This window comes from Xyrauchen texanus, chromosome 48 (assembly GCF_025860055.1).
Source record: "Xyrauchen texanus isolate HMW12.3.18 chromosome 48, RBS_HiC_50CHRs, whole genome shotgun sequence".
NCBI classification, from domain to species: Eukaryota; Metazoa; Chordata; class Actinopteri; order Cypriniformes; family Catostomidae; genus Xyrauchen; species Xyrauchen texanus.
Window position 1 is genome coordinate 16,391,293 of NC_068323.1, and position 23,640 is coordinate 16,414,932.

The 23,640-nt window shown below is 39.0% G+C and overlaps 1 protein-coding gene across 5 annotated transcripts in view; it reads right to left on the minus strand.

Moving 5' to 3' along the window:
- Window positions 1-15,376: 15,376 nt before the first annotated feature.
- The window catches only part of LOC127639823 (serine/threonine-protein kinase Nek7), a 97,420-nt gene continuing 89,156 nt past the window's right edge, over window positions 15,377-23,640 (minus strand). For all 5 annotated transcript variants that reach the window (XM_052122076.1, XM_052122075.1, XM_052122079.1 and 2 more), the window contains 2 exons: window positions 20,816-20,929; window positions 15,377-18,197 (listed from right to left, as the gene is read on the minus strand). In XM_052122076.1, the coding sequence (XP_051978036.1) occupies window positions 18,084-18,197; window positions 20,816-20,929 (228 nt within the window). In that variant the 3' untranslated portion in view covers window positions 15,377-18,083. The remainder of the gene's footprint in view (window positions 18,198-20,815; window positions 20,930-23,640) is intronic.

The following is a 23,640-nucleotide window of genomic DNA, read 5'->3' on the forward strand; positions in this document are numbered from 1 at the left end:
ATTAGCGGAGGATCAGGCTGGACCTTTGGTCAGCACGCCACTGGCGGCAGGGAGAAGATGGCCATAAAAAAAATCCCAGGCTCTGTCACACATTGTCACTTAAAGCGAGAATTTATCAGGGCCTCTGTCTGTGCGTGATGAATAATGAATGAGGTTCTGGAGCTTTGCCTTGACGCTCGGGTGCTAATGGGGCTGGAAAGCTGTGGAAGGTCCATCCTTTGTGCCGTGAGGTTGCACTGTCGGACTGGCCTCTATTGGTGGGTGAGCCGGGCAATAATATCAGACAGTAACAGTGAGGTTTGTCCACTCTTCCTCTCTTGACGTGTATGCCCGAAGTTCCATCCATTCAAAGCCTTGAGTAGTCCATTCCGTAACACAAAAGGGTAAGAAAATGTAAAACTAGGGCTATTTTACACCCTATTTAAGCAGCTTAAGAGCCCTCTTTTTTTTCTTTCCAAAGTGTCAGAATATACAAGTACTGCGTGTTGGCATTCCCTTGCGTTATAGGGCACGAGGCTGGAAGAATTTTTTTTATTTTTACATAAAGCTGCAAAGTGTGGCCTTAGGGAAGGTAAAACTCGCCCTTGACTATAAATATGGAAGCTGTTTTGCCTTTAAGATTTGGATTTTGTGAAGAGAAGTTTATCCCTCATGGGCCCTTTAGCATGGACACATAAAGAACAGGGTACTGCATCAGTTGTGAATATTCCCTCTTGAAAGCAAGCTACAAGTGTAGTTATAGGGCAATGTAGTTTGTTCATAGTCAAAGAGCAACGTTTTATTTTGCCAGTTAATTCTCACAATTCAAAGCAGACTCAAAGGAATATGAACATTTCTGACAGCTCGAAAACTTCATATTACCAAAGAGGCAGATAAAGAAATGTAGACACTTCATAATCTAGAATAGATATCTCAACACCTCACTTTGCATGTAAACCAGAGTCAAGGGGAAAAAAATGTTCCAAAATTGTACATCACGATAGTGTATTGATATTCTAAGAATCAACATTTTTAGTAGCATTTATCACATTAATATTTTGGGAAAGTAAAAGATTTACCACGAGTTTGGGAGAAGAGCCCCATTAGGTCAAACAAACACTTCTTATTTCCATTCATCCAAAATTCAGACTCGGAACAAGCCAAGAAAAAAAAGGCACTTTCACCATCAAGGTGAATGGTTACCAACAAGACCCGCTTTCCATCATCAGGCTGAACGGTTCTGAGCACGATACGGAATGGTTACAGTAGCATTTCCACTGAAACACGATTCGGCATGGAATTCTTGGCACGATTAGCTAACCGCACTCAACCGTGCTGGTAGAATTTAGTATGTGGCTAATTGTTTAGTGTATCTTCATGGTTTTATTATGATGGTTAAACTAGTATTTTAGACTACATATATTTTTCTGCATGCTTTTTTCATCGGGGAAATAACTTGCTAATTTAAACAAAAAAAAACATTAATATATTCTCATATACTATTTTCATAAAATACAATATTTTGCCAATAAATATCCTTTTTAGTTAGTCTGGGTACTTTAACCTTTTTCACTGTTTTCTGGGGAAGCCCAACTCACGGCCCAACAACTCCCTGCATCCATCTGCCTGGTGTACAAGGACTTGAAGAAAGCCATACCGCAACAGATTGGCCAAAGCCCAGAACAACATCGGCAAAACTTCTACTTGTGGACGCTTGGTGAGCACGGCCATCCATTCAAATTCGCCAAACAGTTCCGTGACACCTGCTGAAGGTGGCTGCTGGTTGTGAAACGTGACACAGAGGGAGTGCTCGATCTGGTGGTAATGGAGAAGTTCATCGCCCGGCTACTGAAAGGAATGGCGTAGTGGGTCCGGATGAGACGGTCCTCCAGCTGGCTGAGGACCATATGGTGGCATATTTGGGGGCCGGCGAGCCTTCTTCTTTTCTCTCCTCTCCTATCGAGACACCCCGGTCACTTGCGGAGACCACCTCTCACTATCATAGTCCCACGATGGGGGTAGAGACATTGGTCCAGGTCCCCGACATGCCACAGGCCATCGAGCAGGAGTGTACCGGATACCTGTGAGTATTAAGGGGGTTACATAACAAGCCTTGGTGGATTCAGATTGCAATCAAACCTCCATTCACCAAAGCTTGGTTCAATCCAAGGCTTTGGATACAAGCCGGTGGGTGAAGGTAAGGTGTCTACGGGGATATTCAAAATTACCCTGTAGATAAGGTCATTATTCAATTTCGTGTGTGGTGTGCGATTCGCTGACTGGGGAGGCAGAGCCAGGGCCATCGATGTCAGCTCCACATCAGGCTGACGTAAGGGATGGGGAGGATTCCCTGCTGGGGATTTTCCTCTGGAGCAGATGCGAAAATAGACCCTAAGGCATGCCTTTGATCAAATGAAAGTGATTGATGTTCTAATGTCTCCAGCCAGACGTTGCACTCACATATCCGTATTTTCATTATTAAGGATTGGTTGTATCGAGTGACGCAGAATGCTCAAACAAAGGAGGATACATTTTTAGAAGAGTCTAATTGTTAGAAGAGTCTTTGGAATATGATATTACATATGGCTCATTATAATCCGATGACAGGTCACTTAGGGCAGGGAAAAACACAAGACCGTATGATGGACCGTTTCTACTGGCCGGGCATTTGCGGGGATGTTCGCAAGTGGTGTGCGGCATGCCGTGAATATCAGTTGGTGAATCCAGTGGCCACCCCAAAAGCGCTATTAAACCCCCTTCCATTGATCGAGTTCCCCTTAAGAAAGAATTGGCATGGACCTCGTCGGCCCATTAGAGTGGATGGCATACGGGCATTGCTTTGTGTTGGTTCTGGTGGACTACACAATGCAATATCCGGAAGCAGCTCTCAGCATGTAGTGTTAAGGAGGCACTTTTCAGAATAATCTACCGAGTGGGTATTCCAAAAGAAATCCTCATCGATTAGGGCACGGTGTTTATGTCATGTACACTACGTAAACTGCACAAATTACTGGGGATTAAATCTATTCGCGTTTTCCACCCCCAAACGGATGGCATAGTCAAACAATTTAATCAATTTAACCTTGTATTACTCAACACATCGAGCTATAAATTACTCGCCAAGTGGCAAGTGCCCTTTGAGGTCACACTGCGAGTTGGGGAAATGGATTATTAGGTTAAACGAGCGGATAGAGGCGGAGCACGACAGAGTAACCACAACAATCTCCTAAAACCGTGGAGAGAGGCGTCCCTGTGACGTAGGCGACAGTGGTCCTGGAGAGGGAGGAGCTCGGAACGGAGGTGAACTTCAAACCCATCTTACTAAAAAGGGGGCACCAGATCCGGTCCAGTGGACAGAACTGTGTCAGCAGGTTTTCACGCAAGCTTCTGCACTCTGCGGCGGGCCATTATATGCACTCTCCTTACTTCTCTCTTCCTTTTATTTCACAGACAGATGTATCAGAAAGGGGGTTGGGAGCGGTATTGTCCCAGATGGTGGAGGGGGAGGAGCGTCCCCATGCTGTACATTAGTCGCAAGCTCTCGCGCAGAGTGACGAAGTACAGCACCATCGAGAAGGAGTGTTTGGCCATCAAGTGGGGACATGCTTTCACCCTCTGTTCGGACCACGCTCCCCTCAGGTGGCTCCATTGCATGAAGGATACCAATGTGCGAATCACGCGTCGGTATCTAGCCTTCCAGCCTTTTAAGTTCGAGGTGGTCCACAGGCCAGGGGAGCAGATGGCTGTTGCGGATGGCCCCCGGCCTGAGTCGGGCAATAGAGGCATGTAGTGATGGGGGCGTGGCCGAGCAACGTTTGCAGAGAGCGAGGCTGGGAGAACGGTAAGGATTGACACCTGTGGGAAATAATCTCTAAAAGTTTTGTGTTTCCAGTGAGAGTGGAAAGGTGTAAAAAGAGCAATCCAGACACGCCGGAGGGAGAGAGACGCATGCAGCAGTGATTGAGTGCACATTTAATGTTATGCTGAAAAGCAGGTCTTTGTGTGTGCAATAAAGGTTTATGTTGGGCATTTTACCCAGACCTTGCTTTCTCTTTCATAAGAAAGCTAGAGACATATCACATTTATATACTTATTTTGTTTATATACAAATACTTTGTATTTGTTGGAAAGTTTGTTGATATGTTTCACTGGACCAACAAAAGACAATTCAGAGTTCAATTTAAAAACTTTTGATAATATACCCAACCACGAACCTATACGCCCCCGATGACAAAAAAAAAGTGTTTATATTAAGTCTTAGATTCTCTGAGTGAAATAGTGAGTATTTGATTTTTTTCAGAGAAAGATTTTTGGTGAGAAAAAAATAAAGAAACAATAAACAAGCGAGACATTCTGAGCTTCATACAGCACTTTCTTCCTGCCAAGACTTTGAAAACTTTCAGCTAATTACAAGCAAAGCCGCACACCAGAGAACTCACATCCGTTGCTGTCTTAGGATGACAAAAGGCTCAGAGGGGGCAAGAAACAAACAAGCCCCAGATAAGAAAAAGGCTTTCCAGCAAGCTGCATGGGTGACAGCAACATCTAATCAACTGGGGTGTTTTTTTTTCCCAGCAATGGCTTTAGCAGCGCATCCAAGGCTTAGTTTCTCTGATCAGCGAGCGAAGGGGCTCTCCCACTGTGCTGATCTCCCATCCTCTGAACTACGGGTCAGTCCTTGGTGAGAAGCCTCACTCCTTCATCGACTTCATGTTGGTGCATCACAAATTAATTACCATGCAGAGATTCATGCCGGGGGTAACGACACCCCAGGACTGCCTGGAGGGGCCACGCTCTATGCAGCTTCCATCGGGAACTGTTGCGTGGTGAAATGGGAGTGCAGGATGGAAACGCGAGCACATCGAGCAACTCCGTGCCTCAGGGTCAGAGAGGAGGCGACGTGGCATCTCCGCAGAGCAATCATAAACAAGAAGAGGATGTTAGATCTCTTCATCCTATTCACCTGCTTTATTATGCAGATTTTTGCGCAAACTGTAAACTAATCAGGGCAACTTTTTCCCCTTCACGCGTTCTCACAGGGGAAATTGTCAGAAAGGTTAGGCGCTGAGAGTCGATTCTCGTGCTTCGCCTCCAAACTGTGCACTCTGGATCTTTCTGAACAAACACACAGGAAAAGTCCTGAGCTCTGTTGTGGTGAATTCATGCAGCATACTTAATTGGAACAGGGGGCTGATGGACCATTGTGAGAAATATTCACATTTAGTGTGCTCACTGGGACCAAAGTTGTAAATAGTTAATTATGACTCTGTATGCAAATGTTGGCATTTAAATGAATTCAAGGAATAATTTCCATGTTCCATGTATTTGCATAAATGCATATTACATGCATTTCACAATGAACACCTCAAAATGTCATAAAGAGTGATACAAATTATTGTTGAATTTCAATGTGTTCGACTAGTTTTGATGCACCTCATCCAGTAGTGGACCTTTAAGCTTGTCTCAAAACAGAAAACAGATTTGATGTTTGTGTTTACATACACCACTCTCTTTTTCATAGAAAACTCATAAGAACATAATTAAAATATAATTCTTTGACAATAAAATAATAATTCAGTGGGCAGATTGTATAATACACTCAGAATCTTTCCTATTCATATCAAATATGACTTCAATCCTTCAATTACCACTCATTGTTTTACACCTTTATTTTGGGGTATTTAAAGGAATTGTTCATATAAAATAATAATTCAGTCATAACTTAATCACAGTTGGTGAAAGCTGAATTATCTGTGAAGGATGTCTTCTGGACATTCGTCTAATAAAATGCAGTGGTTATGCAGTGTACATTTCCACTGACTGTCAATTTCTTTTTGTTGATCGATTTTAGATTTTTTTGGTAGTTTATTTAGAGCACTTCATTTGTTAAAACACTGCTGTGAAACTTAAAAGGAAAAGATCACACAAAAAATGAAAATTCTGTCATTACTCACACTCAGGGGCAGCACATCCTACAGGCGATACAGGTGGCCACCAAGGGCCCCAACCTGCCTGAGAGGGCATCGCGAATATGGGCAAAGTGAATGAACAAGTCATTAGATTAAGAGACATTGAAGAATTTTATTTAGAAGTCTTTGCATTTCAATGGTTTCTAGAACACACGCATGCAAGACATCACGCACCACGCGTGGACCTGATCATTTAACATACAAACCACAATGACGGTGAAAAATAAAAACATCATATTACATATAAAATGAGCTCTGAATAATCACAAAAAAACACATAACAAAGTTACAACAAATACAATAACAGCTGTGTATCTAAAATTGGCAAGAAGTAAAGCAAAGCAGTACACACCAATCTGCATAATTTATTCATAACGCAAAGCATTGCTGGGAACTGGAGCAGGGCTTCTTTTCACAGTTTTAATAGACAGGAAGGAATTCAGACACTGCTGATATAAAGATGCAAAAAACTCACATAGAGTGAAAATATGAGCAATTCATCTGGAAAAATGTCTGCTTTCTAAGAGTTAAGTGTTTATTCTTTACATTTGTTAACAAATAAATATTTAGAGGTGTTGTGTTTATAGGCCCAATTAAATTTTTTTTATTTTATTTATACATAATTTTACATTGCTGTAGTTACCTTATTTTCCCTGATGTTTTAACTTTTACTTACTTTTGCACACATTCTGGCCAATTGTTTTTTTTTTAATTGATTTTCTTGCTCTTAATAAACATTTACACATAGTTATGTGGGTAGTTGAAATGGAATTTCAGGCATTGTCAGCAGTGTCCTATCCAATTAAATCTATCTAAAATCAGCATTTACTTATTTTGTGTTACTTTAATGTGTAACACTTATGGTTGCATTTGTTAAAATTAACAATGAACCATACTTACCATAGTATTATGAATATACCAGAGTGGTGGTGGCGGCGTAGTGGGCTAAAGCACATAAATGTTAATCAGAAGGTTGCTGGTTCGATCCCCACAGCCACCACCATTGTGTCCTTGAGCAAGACACTTAACTCCAGGTTGCTCCGGGGGGATTGTCCCTGTAATAAGTGCACTGTAAGTCGCTTTGGAGAAACGCATCTGCCAAATGCATAAATGTAAATGTACTTAATAATCTTGGTTAATGTTAATTTCTACATATACTAGTAAAATTTTAACATACATTTTTTTATAAGTTAATATTAATTAATACAATATGAACTAACAATAAACAATTGTATTTTTAGAAATTGACATTAGCCAAGATAAATAAATGCTGGAAATTTGAATTAAACATTGTTAATTATATCTAATGCAAACCTTGTAAAATGTTACCCAGTAACTATCATACTTGCTGTTTCCATGACCTGATATTAATTGAGACCAGGGTTGGACTGGTAATCTGGCATACCGGGCATTTTTCCGGTTTGCCGACACACTTTGGGGCCGATCAGGGGTGGACTGGCCATCGGGAGAACCGAGCAGGCCGGTCGCAAAACGGGCCGAATGGGCCATGATAAGCTGAAATGAGCCGGCGCGTTATGCAGAACGGACCACAAAATGGCGCCGCGATATGCAGAAAAGGACAGCGAACAATTCATTTTAAGCTGCCTTAATTTCTCTTTTTGGAGTTTGGAAGTGATGGACTCCATTGGCATGCATTGAATTGACAAAAACACCTCATATCTCCATCTAAATATCTTAGATTGTGTTTGCAGAAGAAAGTCATAGGAGTTTGAAATTGCATAAAGGTAAGTTTTCAATTATTAAGTTTTACAGCAGTAACAGAAGACAGCCAGAGTAAGTTAACAAGTGAAGTGTTTAAAAAAATACATAAATCTAAAATCGATCGATACAAATGAAAAGGCAGACAGTGAAAATGTGCATTGCATGGTCATGGCATTTCATCAGACAACCAGAAGAGATATTTCAACAAACTCTTCAGTAATCACCAACTGCACTGAAGAACCGACATATTGTTATCCTTATTCCTGGTAGGCTGATCTTAACACAAAGCCTGAGCTCTGGCTGACAAGAACAGGTAAATGGAACGGCATGGAGAGGAGGCGAGGAGGAAGGGAGGGTGGTTAGGATGACTGTGTTAATTGGACTTTACAGTAACAGTGTGACAGGTGTTGTTTAGGGGGAAAAACTCTGTAAACATGCCGAGCCGTTTGTCAGGAAAAAGGCAGCTCTATTCGTCTGCACACCCCTTTCCCTTGCTGTTTTCCCTCTCACACTCCTCAAAATGAATGCTGTCTGCTTGTTTATCAGCTGATAGGAGAAATGAGAGAGAACTTCAGGCCAGCAAACACACACTTTTTTGGCTCTGGCACATGGAGATGTGGTTTAGTGTCATCTTTACGCACTCCCTCTGATATTCACGTCAAGAATGGTCCGACATAATGGCCCCCACCCTTAAGCCAAGTTGCTGTTAGGCTTGCCAAACTTGTCATTTAGAACACAAAACAAGGTGTTTTCACAGATGCAGCAGGTCATGCCACTTTGGTGTTTTTGTTCCTGTCAGAGCGAACTACTTTTAAAACACAGGATGTCTTTTCTTGCGTTAAAGGCTGTCGACAAATAGAGTCAACAACAGCTCGCTCCCAGCATTCTCCAAAAGGATTTGTCCAAAACAGATGTTTCACCTCTAAAAATATATAATTATATCTTCTGTTGCAGTTGCTTTTGTTGGAGTAAAAAAAGTGATAAAAAAAAAAAAAAAAAGTATTTTGTTTTCAGAAATGTCAATACAAACTTCAGCTAAATCTCTAGCTGCGTTGGTGTCAACTCCAAACAGCTTCGAACATAGGTGGAGTGTGTGTAAGGCTGGGGGAGGCTAAGGCTTACCCTGGCCATGGGCATGATGTGTAGTAATGGTGTAACGGCTCAAATTTCTCACGGTCCGGTTTATAATCATGATTCTAGGGTCATGGTTTCGGTCCGGTTGTTATGTTCAGGAAAAATATATTACTGCCAAATCCAAAGTAAATATATCATTATTGGTAAATATAAATCACCATGGCTTAACTTCAGTAGCCATTGTTTAAACATAGATTAAATTTGTAGTAAAAGCATAGTAACCACAAAATTAACTAAGTTACTGTCATGGTTAAAATACTATACTAGTAAGTTTACTATATGGAAGTTACAGTATTACTATTGTAAAACAATGGTTAATTCAATCAAAACCATGATTTCTGCTAAGAAAACAATAGTGACGTCAGTCGTTGTTATTACAGTCATGTTTCTACAATATTACTACAGTTAAATCATGGTTAATTTTTGTAAGGGTCATTAACTATAAAAATGACTTTCTCTAATTACTAACTCAACATATTTACTTAATACATGCATTATTACGCAACATGCATCAACACAAAGTATTGTGTTCAGAATCTGTACATCACTATAGAAGAAATAAACTTGCTATTAAAATGAATACGAGAATGGAGGTCATAACGTGACTCGGGTATTTTAATCATACACGGAAATCCCACATCTACATCAACAGAGTAAGGACAACATAACTTTGGCTATGACATTCCAGGCGCTTTTTGTTCTTATTTCATGTCTGTCCAAACTAGCACTGAGTGCCTGTTTAAAGACGGAAGGGATTGTGTCTGTGCAGATTCGGGCTCATCTGCGGCTCTGCGCGCACCGCACACTATATATCCTCGGGTGACGTCAGTGTAAATAGCTAATAAATATTGATGTATTACCAGTATATGGCACCCGTGTAGAGCAATGTCTGCAAACAGTGCCTGTTTTGTAAATGTTTTTTAACTATCGCTGTTTTAATTGAATGCGTAAAGAAAAAGTTCCCAGACAGGAGACTTAATTGATACTGGGGCTTCTCTCTTGTGGCTTGTTTTCTCCACTTACCATTTTGTCAAATAATGCCTCCTACACACTACACGACTTACAAAGACGTCAGATTGTGGTACGGTTCATATTACACAACTGTCTGTCTTATCATGGAGTCGTAGGGTTTTCAAATTACACGAGGAATCAGCGACATGGGTGAACACATTACAAAACATTTACAAAACACATAACACTATAGACGAATCCCTGCCTGGGCTCCAAATTAAGTTTCACAACAGTGTACACGCGAGAAGTGATACGAGAATTACACAAGATCACGCGTGAGTAGGCGTTCTCGTGCTTGTCCGGGCGGGGTTTCGAAAATGGCGGACCACAAGAAGCATGCGATACACTTTGTGTGCTGATTTACAGCGAAACGTTAAGAGGTAAATAAGAAATGTTGCAATAAATGCAGGTACCTGCCTGCTGGTGTTGTTTAGTTTTTTCTATTTAAATTGTTGAAAAAAATTACATGAATGCAAAGTTATTCAGATAAAAACTCTGTCTAGTTTATTCTCATTGAAACTATTTCATCAGGACTCCTCCCACTGAAACTTCCCGTGCCCCATTTCTTGCTCTCTCATTGGCTGTAAGTCAACGCTGCAGTTGGAATCGCAGACAGGTCCAGATATTTAACATGCAAGAGATATATCGCTGACATTGGCGATGCGTCAGCACTTCTCACAGATCACAACTTTGACAATTCATACATTGCATTCGTCGCTCTAGGGAGCGAGATCTGATCTGCCTATGATTTCAGGCTTTTGTTGGCTATCTCCACAAAACTGTCGGCGAGTAAAAATCGGGCCTAAAATCGTGTAGTCTAAACTCGACATAACGGGTACAGAACTGTGCTGTCATCAGCTGATTTAACAGTTAATAGGACAGATTCTCTCTGTAGAAGTTGACTCAAGTGAAACACAGGCAGAGTGTGTCCATCTTCAGAGCCATACAGGTGCATTAGCTGAGGTTACAACTGCGCGTGTCTATTTGCCACTTTATTTTCCTCACCAAACTGTATGATCCTGATGAGTTATTAAACATCTTTTCATCAAAAAAGATGAGAGATTAACCACCATTTTGAGTATGGTTCTGTCTGTGTAAATAAAAATAAACAATATATTGTTGTGGAGTTTTTTGTATGAAGTGTGTACATTGTACAGGTTGTACCTGCAATTTGTTTGCATAAATGTTTATAAATATGTTCATTATTATTATTATTATCATTAATTATCTCAGGGGGTGGGGGGCTGTCTTTCTTCTCATAATGACCGGAGAACAGTGGTACAGCCTTCGCTGGCAGCCAGTACAGAGGAAAGTGTGGGAATGAGCAGGCAGACGCAGGATTTCACTTCGGCGTGTAGCGAGACAGCGGGTTTATGCAGGAATTTCTGTGGTCGAACGCTAGCCGTGTAAATCAAGGCCCCAAAACAGAGAGCATTTCATTCTGTGAAGTTGGGGAGCAAAGAGGACGCCTGCATCTGGTAGCATTTTTGATTTACTAGGGACCTGCACAACATTATAGCACTGGAAAACGGTGGGAGCCCAAGTCCAAAGGGCTCTAATGCGTAGGCGAACATGCGTCTAAAGGATTTGGTCGTAGCGGCTGGCATCCAGGAGTGCTGTGCCATTCCAGAGGATATGAGACCACGAGCAAATGTACAGGCATAGATTACTTTTTCTGTATGAACCAGCATGAAAAAAATTTACTTTCAAAACAGTCCTTTAAAGAGAGCAAAACTCCATATAATGACTTGGCAGTTAGAGTAATAACAGATCAGATGAAAATCTCACATTATCACATATGACATGTTTATGACATGAAAATGCTAAAACAATAAAATTGACTATTTATACTGCTTTTTTTAAATCATGTTTGTTACTAACAAGCACATCTGGTGATGTCTGAATATATTCAAATACATTCTATTCAAATATTCTATGTTCTTGAATCAAAATCAGCAGAGAGGCTGAAAAGCTGACGTGCAAAATGAAAAAACTTTACCTTTAACAAGGATTTCAGCAGCTTGATAAAGGAAGCAGACAAATGTGATTATCTTACATTGACATTTATGAATAGATAGTATTTTTCACTAAATTAATTGAATATTCAGGGTTCAATAAAAGTTAAGCTCAACCGAATAATGCCATTTGTGGCATAATGTTGATAATCACAAAAAAATAATTAGACTCGTCCCTCCTTTTCTTTACAAAATGCAAAATCTGGGTAATAGTGGGGCACTCACAATTGAAGAATGGGGCCAATTTTTGAAAGTTAAAAAAAAAATCAACGTTTTTAAAAGTATTGCCGCAAGACAAAGGATATGCATGTAAACGAGATTTAATATAATAAAATCACTTTCTAAACTCTTGAGGTGGTAGAGTGGTTTGGCCACTAATCACAGGGTTGGTGGTTCAATTCCCGGCCAACATGACTCCACATGCCGAAGTGTCAGTGGCAAGACATTGAACCCCAATTTTCTCCCAATGGCAGGCTAGCCCCTTGCATGGCAGCTCTGCCATCATTGGTGTGAGTGTGTGTATTGGACACAGTGTAAAGCGCTTTGGTAACCACTGAGGTTAAAAAAGGTGCTATATAAGTGCAGACCATTTACCATTTTTACCATTTTCTGTGCAAAGTTATTCCCAATTTTACAACTTCATTGCCATGACGATGTAATGTCAACAAACATTACATCATCATGTGAAAATGTATCAAATGTAGGCAGACTCTAAAGCCATTCTGAGCACTAATAGAAGCTTGTGCTATTGGGATTTAAAGAGTTTCTCTATGAAACTGCAAAGCTGAATACAAAAATCCAAATAAAATCTTCTACAAAATGTATGTGTGATAAAATCAGGTCTTGCATTGTGGTCTTAATTAGTATAAGAAACAAATTCATATTAGAATGCAGCATTATTTTCAATACACACAGCTTACAAGGTGAACTGTGACTATTCTCTTTTAATTATTTTTTCCCAACGCAGAATGATTTTAATTACTTGCTTTACACTCCAGATTGGAGTCCAAAAGAAAATAATGGCAAACATTCTCTCTTTTCATGCTTACTCAAGCAGGTCTATTTCCTTTTTTTCCCCCATTCGCAGCTTAATGGAGGGAGGCAACAGGATGGGATGTGACATTTTAGTTGGAAAGACTTCAGAATTCAAAGCAGCTGTGGGTAAAACCACCTGTAAAGACGCTCTCAGGATCAGATTTCTTTTGAAACCTCAACCTAGCATTTGTTCCCAATAGTTAGTTTGCGAAAACCCACAAAAGGTTTTAGAGATGCTTCCTTGACTGGCCAAAGTGGGCTAAATATACCAGGAGATGCTATTCAAATCTTTATAGGCCCTTCTCAGAGGGAAGGCTTTTTTAATGCTGTCAAGGTTCACCACAGAAAACCATGTATTTCCCCATGTTTCCTCTGGGAAAAAATTAAATAGTACAGTACATGGACTGCCATGTGCGCACACGCACACGAGTGCATAGTATGCCAGAAAATGTCAGTTCATAGATTACTGGCATGTAAATAAATGGAGGTAATGAAACCAACAAAGAGTGAAATGAAAGTAAAAACAGCAGCATTAACAATACATAAGGTAGAGTTTACTCGCTGTAGCTCTTGTTCCTTAGAAACAACAGTTCTGAGATATTGCCAGGTATAGCATTTTGGAGAAACTTTTCAGATTAAAAAAAAGCAACTGTTTGAATGGTGGATGCTTGGAGATCATCCCTTGATAATTCTTTCCTCCTAACAAACTAATTGGTTTAAAGCTGCCAAGCATGCGCCACAAGCTATTTCAAACCTGCATGATATTGATATTTCATGTTTCTAAGCACAAATTATTTCAATAAAGAAAAATCCTTGAGCTGCGCTATTTTCCTCCATGCATGTCCACTGGGGGTGCAAACAGGGAAAAAAATGGATTATGCTTACTTATTTTTGCCCCTTCTACTCACATGTATCAAAACTTGGAGGAAGTGTGGCTCAAAGAATGCCACTGTTTGCTGACCACACATTCAGTCAATAAAGCAACAGATTCCGGCGACTTAAAGGACTGGGAACATGGCACAACTTGCCTCAAGAGCCAGACCTAAAGAGAAATGGCACGTTTCCTTTGCCGAAATACAGAGAAAGAAAATCTATGAAAATGCTGCCAGCAGCTGAATGTGCTGCCAGTGCAGGAGGGACATGTTACAAGTGCCTGTCCCTCTGGCAACAGACAAATATAGAGAGCTGAACCAAGCACCTGGATCTTCAAGAAAGGGAATATATTTGGCCTTGGAGGAAAAGGTAAAAAAAATAAATAAAACTGACTCAGTTCAGCTTCTGTACTGACATATCTTAGTGCCTGTGCAGTCTGCCGACAAAGTGTAAAATGGATCAGCGGGTAACAACTTGAATTTATTGTTCAGTATCAGTTCTACTCTACTTTAGAGCTGTTTTTTGCAGGTGGCTAGCAAAAATCGAAATTTCTTGAGAATGAATGATGCAACTGTTGAATGTTATAACTAGATAGAGTGATGTATCCATCCATATTTGGCCATTTTGAGATTATTGGAGTATAACTGTGTATTGTATTTTATATATAATTCACAGTTAAGTAATAGCTGTGATCTAACATTGTAAATGAAAAAGTTCTGAAGAGATCCATTCAGGTCTATTACAGTCAGTGCAGTTAGATTGTACTGCCACTAGATGGATACCTGCATCTGCTTTACAATATCAAATGGTCAAATTATATTTCTAAATGCACAGACAACTTTAAAAAAAAGCGGGGAAAAAAGCAGATTGAAACTCTAAACTAAAACCCATTTTGAGAACCAATATCGACGCAGGGTAGATACAGCAGAAACTGCAGAACAAGCCCAATATCAATTGTGATGTTTACTCAAGTTTGTTTTCGTTAATCTGGCAGTTTCAAGGGAGCAATTTCCAGAGAAAAAAATTGAACTGCTCTCCTCAAGGAATTCATTATAATACAAGAAAAAAGTTCCCTTGCCGATCTCGGTCCTAGAGGGAATAAGTCGGACGAAGACCCTGGGGCCCAAGCGTGCCAAACTGCAACATGTCAGCTAATAAAGCAAGAGGTGAAGATGAGGCAGTCAATAAAAGAACACAAATAAACATTAACTAATAGGAGTGGGCGGAGCTTTAACAAATTTATTGGCATATGCAATTAGAAAGACTCCACAAGCATCGGCCAGCTTCAGACATTCTTAAAAATAAAACTACTAATTTACTTTCTAACTTAAGTAAAAGTTAAAAATATTTTGTATTCTCAAAAATACTTACATTCTTACAAATTTATACTCTTTTACTCTAAGAACACCCAGATCCAAAACAGCAAAATGTGTACAGTTTTATACATACACACACACACACATATATATATATATATATACACAAAGAGAGAGAGAGAGAGAGAGAGAGAGAGAGAGAGAGAGAGAGCGAGAGAGAGAGAGGGGAATTAATTTTACGCAAATTTTGCCAAGTATTATATATAGTGCTAAGACGCATATAGAGTCAACTCAATTAAAAATATAAACCAAATGATCACAACACCAGATTAAAATATGTTTAAATCTTATTTCATTTTATTATTTTTATTTCATAATTTCATTTAGCATATAAAGAATTAATGTGCATCTTGAATGTTAAACATGTAAATGTTCAAATAAACCATCATCATAAAAAAAAATTAAAAAAAGGACAAATAAATAAAAGTTGCCTTTCCTTCCTCTCCCAAATAATTTGGGTAAAAGACAGCATCTGATTCATGTGCTTCAGCCTCCTCATCAGTGTTTTCCGAACTTAAGGCTTTACGTGGATCCAAATCTAGATGGGGAGGCACGTGCAGGACGATCTTCATCGCAATTCTTAAGCCTCACTTGCGTTTTCAAGATTAATACATACTATAATCTATGAGACAACAGGCTTAATCTGTAATGTTAAAATAAGACAAAAAGAAAAAACGTTATGTACTGATTATTGCAGAAATACAGTAAAAAGAAAAAGTAAACACTACAAATGCTCTCGACTAAAGTAAAAAAACAAAAACAAATACCATTTTATACTTGGTACTATCACAGCAAATTAGGTATTATATTGTATGCAAAGGGTTCTGCACAATAGCTGCAGTCTATTTAGTATAACTTCATATGCTTGTGTAAATTATATTAGACCGAGTATGCAAATGATCACAAGGCACACTCTGCAAAGCAGTACAAGAGCACGCAGATTACAGTCTGGAAGAGGTCAAAAGGTTTTTGAACATGAGCATAGCAGAACTGTACAAGGCCAAACCAACTTAATGACTAAATCACTAAAAATCCATTTAAATGCAAAAACACAAACTCATTTGTAAACGCACCTCGTTTAGAATAGACCTATTAAATATACTGATAAAGTTATTGCAATGTTAAATGTAAACTAACCCGGACGATGTAACTGTTGCCAATCGCTTACATTTTTAATAAAACAAACAGGCCACTTGAAACACTTCACAAACAGGTTTGCTGTTATTGGGTAGGGCTTGATATCGATAAATATTTATCGATTTGATTCAATTCTGTTGCACGAGCTCTCAAAATCGATTACGATTCCCACGCCATTTAATTCCATTCTGATCTGTTTGGGTATTTTCTGTTATAATGTCCATTTTGCTTACATATGAAACGAGTTCTTTAGGGAACCTTAAATAAAATTATTTAAAACAAATTTACAACAGTGCCCATACTATGCAGTTCAAATTGCCATTTATTTAAAACATATAATAATCAACACAACCAAAACTGAAGTAAACTTTAAATTCAAAATAAAAGGTACATCTTGGGATTTTAATGATAAATCAATATGTATACCAACCCTATTTAGTTTTTTTGCATTGCTCATTGATGTAAATGTGACTTATTTCATGAAATCAAACTATCTGGTTTACAGGAAGAAAGGCATGATTTAGCACTAATATTTATTTTACCTTTCTGTTACAAATTTGCTCTTCAAAGACAAATTCAGAACAAGGCACTCAAGAATCTTAAGGCACATAGGGATATGCGAATATGTATAAGTTACTGCATTACATGCAAGGCCGTTGCATTAATCATTTACTACAGTTCAAGTAGCAACCACAGAGGTGCGGATGTGCTGAAATGGAAAGATTTTTACTTTTAAATCAGACTTCATCCTGAATGCTTTATATGATACCCACTGAATATCACTTTATTAGTCATGATCAACCATACTATCATTTCTTTACAATGCATTTAATGCATTTTGCATAGTGCATTTTAATGCATTAGTGCAATGGCGAGGGTAAAGAAGGTCTGTATTTTGCCTTGAGTATTTCAAGGATTTTTTAAAGAGACACTCCCAGGAAGCATTGCAATAAATGTGTTCAGATATGGGAGGGACAGTAAGAAAATGAAAGGAAAAACAACAACAACAACAACAACAGCATTTATAATAATAAAAATAAAACACTCCTTGAGCATTTGGATGCACGATCTATATTCTGAATACTTTGAGTGAAAGCAGATTTTCTAAGGCATCACATTGGAATGCAATGAACTCTAAAGTCTGCTGAGGTTTAGAGATGGACTAGTTATTTAGCCCATGGAAACTGCAACAAATAACGCTATGATCTCATGCTCTTTTATAGAATGACAAACCTCTGAAATTTCAAATGCTGAAACTTGCTTTTTAAGGGTAATTTTAGTTCTCTTTCTATAGAGTTTTTTTTTTTTTTTTTTTTCTTCAGTCTTCTCATGAAGTTTTGCTATGAAAAAGTTCTAGGAAGGGGTGTTATGGGTTTGTGAAAAAACATATCTGATTTGCATTTTGTGTTAATGTGGTGACAGGAAAAAAACAGAGGTATACTTCCTGCAATCATCGCATTGTACCAACATCGAAAAGAGCTAAATCAAGTCAAACCAGTCTACAACCCTGCTGAGTCCCCCCTTCTTTATAAGAGTGCTATATTCAAAAAAACATTTCTCGCCTTGGTGACCTCATGCATTTGATTTATTTCTGTAGTTGACATACTGTAGTTCTTTTAATGAACTAAAGGCCTTGTATGCTGTCTTGCGCTGTGTTTACGGTATGTCAAATTCTTTTTATACTGAAAAATGCCTCTCACATGTTGATTGCCAAGTTGCAATTTGATGGAGCAAAACAAACATATTAAATGACATTTGTGGAAATGGCTCACAAAAACATGGGCCAGACAAAGGCCTTCAAAAGTAGGAGCAAAAGGAAGTGGACGGCAGACTCAGTTTGCTGACATCGTCAGGGTGTGCATGTGTTTGGCGACGTTGTACACGTAGGTGATGTCAGGCCTTTTCTCAGGGTCGGGGTTGATGCACATATCTACCAGTTTTCGCAGCTTTGGAAAAAAAGATAAAAGATATATTATCACGATTTCCAGTTTTAAGCAAATATTTAATATGAAAATGTACATTCTGCCATAATTCTCAGATGTTTTAAACATCTTTTCTTTATAATGGCAGTAGATTTTGTCTCTCTTTAAAACTTAAAAAAGGACCTACAGAATCATTAAAACAGTCCATAAAAGTAGTTGTTTTAGTGCTAAACAAAGCAAGTTCTCGCCAATGTTCCCTCTAAGCTGCACACAAGTGCAGTCACGCATTTCTAATTTTGCTCCTGAGCAGACCGAAAAAATATAAGTGCAGATGCAGACTAAAAAGTGGGTGGGAAAACCTAGAGATTTCTTGAATCAAAGCTAAATACATTCAATATATAAATACAAATGTCCATTGATTTGTATTATTATTAGTTTGTTGTTATGTTTTTTGCTATGGAGAAGCAGCTGTCATAAATAATGCAAACAAGGTGGAAATATAACTTGTTCGCAATAATTAATGAATGGACACATTACGGCATTTCTCGCGAGGCGCAAGCGGACGCTTTTGGTAAATGTGGTAATACGGCTGCGTGCATGAATGGTCAAACGCATTTTATGGTCATCCTGCTAGGGATTAAGTAATGTCGGTTGAGTCTTATGTGAATTCAAACAGGTGCAACAAAAATCAGGTAGTTAAGAGCTTATTAATCAAACAACATATTACAATGGGGAAAAAATCATACTTTTGAAAACGTATTTCTTCATTTTTTAATGCTATGTTCTTAACTAACTTTACATTTAATATTATGAACGTTTATTTAAAGAAGAAAAACTTAATTGAGAAACACATCAAGGCAACATGCTCTTGCTATTTAATAAAAAATAGACATTTTATTTATTTTAAACATTATCATTATTATTATATTTCTGCTCAGGTGTCCAAAAGGTCCACCCAACTAAAACAGGTTTTGCTCAACAAGATAAAATATTCGAGGGAACTGTGAACAAGCTTCTCTCATAGTGCTCATAAATGTGCAAAGGACAAGGTCAAGATTTTCACTGTAAAATGACTTCAATACTGTGTTAATGTTTGTTCAGAACACTTGGAATATGATGCAGGAGCCACATAGACTACTTTTATGATACTTTTGGGTCCTTTTTAAGCTTTAGAGTGAGGCCCCATCTACTGCAATTGTTTTGAAAAGACGGAACACAATATTCATTAATACATCTTTTGTGTTTCGCAAAAGAAAGCAAGTCAAACAGGATAGAATTTTCAATTATGTCTGAACTATTTCTTGAACAGTTAATTGACAAGAAGCCCTCTGGCCAAGCGAATGTTTGTTAATTCTCCGCAACAAACATGTGACACACACAAACACACACACAAAAAAGTACACACAAACACACAGTCCCCCGTTAGTCACACTGAAGCAGAGCAGAGCAAGGATGGAATTGAGCGAAGTGATGCCTCACTGAGAAATAAACTCAGCCCAGACAACCAGCAGCATCATTAAAAGTGGGGGGAAAGGGAAAAAGAGTAAGGAAGGAAGATGCCCCCGTGTCGGATTGCCATGGCAACCGCCTCTCTCTTGCAGGGGCCTGGCTGCTGTTGCATGGCACGGCATCTCCTAATCAGCCCGGCATGTGAAATGCAAATACAGACAGTTTGAGAATTAGTGGAGAAGAAATGGGGGTGGTGGTGATGGGAGGGCGAGTAAGGATGCAGATATGTAAAATATTCATGCTTTTTCGTGAGAGAAATGTGGGGGGTTATATGGTCGCAGTTATTTCTTTTTTTTAAAGGGGGTGCTGCCTGTCAGATGAGATGTAAGGAGACGGTAAATGACACACCAAAGATGAACGGCTGACACTTTTTTGCCTTTCGCCTTCAGGAGCATTGTTTACATGTAGACAGGAAGGGAGGCAGGCCTGCTAGCGGCAGTGGAAAGCTGAAGGTACTGGGGAATGGAGGATGAGTTGTGCTGGGGTTGTATATAACAATAATGGCAGTTGGGTTGGACGTATCAGATGTGTTGGATTACATCAAGCGTCCTCCTATAGTTGACATCAGCGAGTGATGGCACGTTACAAGGAAAGACAAGTATGCCTTTCTGAAAAAACAAGTTCTCACCAGCGTCACTTTCCACGCTGGAAATTCACGTGCTGTTTATTGCTAGTTTGGTTCAGGTCTGGCTATTGGACCAGTATAGCCATATCACTAAAAGGATAGAATGCGATTTCAGCTAATATTTTGGGTTTTTCTTATCGACTTGGCTTAGAAGAATTGGAATATGGTGCACAAGTCAAATTGACTACTTAAATGGTATTTTAATGGTGCTTTTTTCCTTTTTGAAGATTGACAGTCACTGTCAACTCTCGCTGGAACACATTCAAAACATCACCTTCTGTGCTTCACAGAAGAAGAAAAAATCATACTGGTTTGTAACAAATTGAAATGTTTTTTTCAATAAACAGAATTTCATTTTTTGGCAAACAATTCCTTGAAGGGCAAATATAGAAATGATGCGCTTTCCTGATTTAGAGACTTTTGTTTGTAAGTGTTAGAAGAAGAATTAAATACCCAAGACGATGAAGAGCAAGAAAGCTTTTGGAAATCTTTTGAGCTTGAAACGTACCTCTTCAGAGTAATGGTCAGACGGAAGTGGGGGGTAGTCACACTGCTCAATCTTTTTACACAGAGAGTAGAGGTTCATTTTGTCCCCATAGAACGGACTCTGCAAGGCGGCCATCTATGTGTGAAAGAGAAATGTGAGTCACTTTTAGAGAGCAGAGTATTTGACTGACATCTTATAAGCTTTTAAAATGGGATTCAAGTTCATGTGGGATGGTTTGGCATGGTTCTTATATTGACTGTTTGGAAATTCAATGAATTGTCTCTCAGGCGTGAAAACGATTGTTTAGTCATGACTCCACGTAAAACCCAATTCTTTAGACACTTCAAGTTAAAGATGTGTACACAAGCAAACTGTATGTGAATTTCAGAGAGACTTGCAGAGACTTGCATGCAGTTATGCTTTATTTCTAATACACTTCTAAGAGATCCCTCCTACCACAAACTATACGGCATAAACACCCCGTCCACATCGGACGTGAGCAGCACGTCGTGTTGCTTCAAAAACATTGGAACCCATTATAATCAATGATGCCATCTACACTGGAAGTGTTCATTGCACTAGCTGGCACTACTACTGACAACAACACAAATAAACGTTTAGAACATTCATGTCAGCGCGTACAGAGTAGACAGCCTTAAGCCATTGTGTTGCGTCAACGGACACACCCAGTGTAGACAGGGTGTAAGCTTATTGAGAAATCTTCATGTGAGCATCTTTACATTGGCAATAAATCCATGTCTGCAACTGCAATAAATAGTATAAAGAAAAATAAATAAGGGTGTGAATGCTGCTATGCGTTAAGTGGAAGTGACACATTACCATTGTGGAGTGGACGATAACATTTTCCTCACTCTCTCCAACCCATTCTAGCCTAGTTATTAACCAGATTTAACTGAGACTGCTATTAGTTGCAGTTCCATAGCAACCTAATAAGAAATAAGATATTCATTCTGTTAGGTTCATAATTGCCAGGAAATAAATGATATCTTCAACAGAATGAGTCGTGGAGTCTTAACAAGATTTATAGGTAAGGTACCAAGAAACACAGAACCACTCAAGAAACAAGAGTATCTGACCCAAGCTTCTTTAATAATTGGTTACTTGATTGATTGGTTAGATGACTTATGAAGCTGTCCTGAAAACTCAGGGGTGGTATTAGTGTGCTGGAGAAATGTAACATTTTAGCCCTTAACAGAAACCTTTCCGGTTTAGACTTGTGCTTCTGTGTGCACATTTAGAGGTAGAGCAGTTCTTTCATTCTTATTCAACTACTCACATTTCCCTCTTTATTTAAAGACATGTTTCTGAAGAGCACACTAAATGTTCATTTGGAAGCGGCTGACTGTCTGTGGCTCAGACTATAGTGTCCCGTATCCCAGACAGCATCACACAGCTACCATCTGTTTGGGTAAGACAGGAAGCTAAGAGTCAAGTCTATATATATCTCTGTCACTATCACAGTATCATTCACAAAGTTCTACGGATCCTGTTTCTTTACATGTGCATTTAGTAAATGTTTTGCCAGTTTTATTATGCTTTTAGTACTTCCAACTCCATCGAACGTAGGGCACATATTTTGTCTTTTCAAAAGTAAAAATATCTAAATATCAAAACAAAACAAAAAAAGTCACTTGAGCACCAAAAGGAACAGTTTCAATATCATGTCAATTTGTTTCTTATTTTAAGGATGCTTTGCAGTTTTGTCACATTTCACAGCAATAATATCAGAGTATGAAATTTAAAATGACGTTTCAAGTCAATAATTTAGCTATTCAAAATCTAGAAATTACTTTTCTTTCAGAACTTGAAAAACTGTTTTTCCCCCATATTCTCCAAACAGATCCAGAAAGAATTTAAATGAGCAAACTGTGCCATAAGCCTCCATAAAAGACAATGGTAAACTGTAATGTGGTCAAACATTCACAGTTTTGTGTGAACTCCAACCAAAGGTGGCGGATGAACATGCAAGCATCTTTAACAGAACAAGCATTAAAAAAAGATGTGCTAAGTGTCAGCATCTTGGGGCAAAATGAAAAAATAAAAAACTTGGAAGCATCCATTTATTCAACACATCTGAACTGTGTTCGCCAGCTCATGGCCAATTAGCTTGCAGCCTGATGCATTAGCATGCAAGCGTTAAGTAACGGCAACAAAACGGATTGGATGAAACAGCAAGTGGAAGGTAAACTATGCATGTCCCAAAACAGCACAAGAACAAAAATAAGTAGCAACAATGAAGCTTTAGAAAGGACAATTACATATAAGGATTTCAGAAGATACTTTTGCCAAAAATGGCAAGACATTGCCAAAGCAGAAAAAGATGAACAACAAAGTCAACATCACAGTTTGGGGCATTAATCGTGGTTGTGCGGAAGAGATGGATTCCTGAAAACAAATGGACGCAGCACATCCTGGTTGCCTAAAACTGCAGCTCTGCCTGAGCATTCTCATTCAGTTGGAAGGTGATGCCTTGATGTTGTTATGAGATAATTATGCTGCAAAAGCAGAGTGGCAAAAACGGCCCCAAGAAAATTCACTGACTGTTGGTGAGGACACTTAAAAAAAAAAAAAAACTCTTTCCAGATGCCAACCAAGCGAAGCTACACATTGCTCTCACACTCACACACAACCACTACACCACAGACACACATGGCAAGAACTCAATTAAATTGACATAGAAGTACAGAGAGCAATGGAAAAATGAGTGAAATGGGCGTTGTGGCGGGTGCTGATAGAGCGAGGCGGAATGGCGGTCTGGGCTGTCAGAGGAGGAGCGGAGGAGAATAGTGCAGAGTGGCAAAACTCGTGGAGCAAAGCGGAGCTGC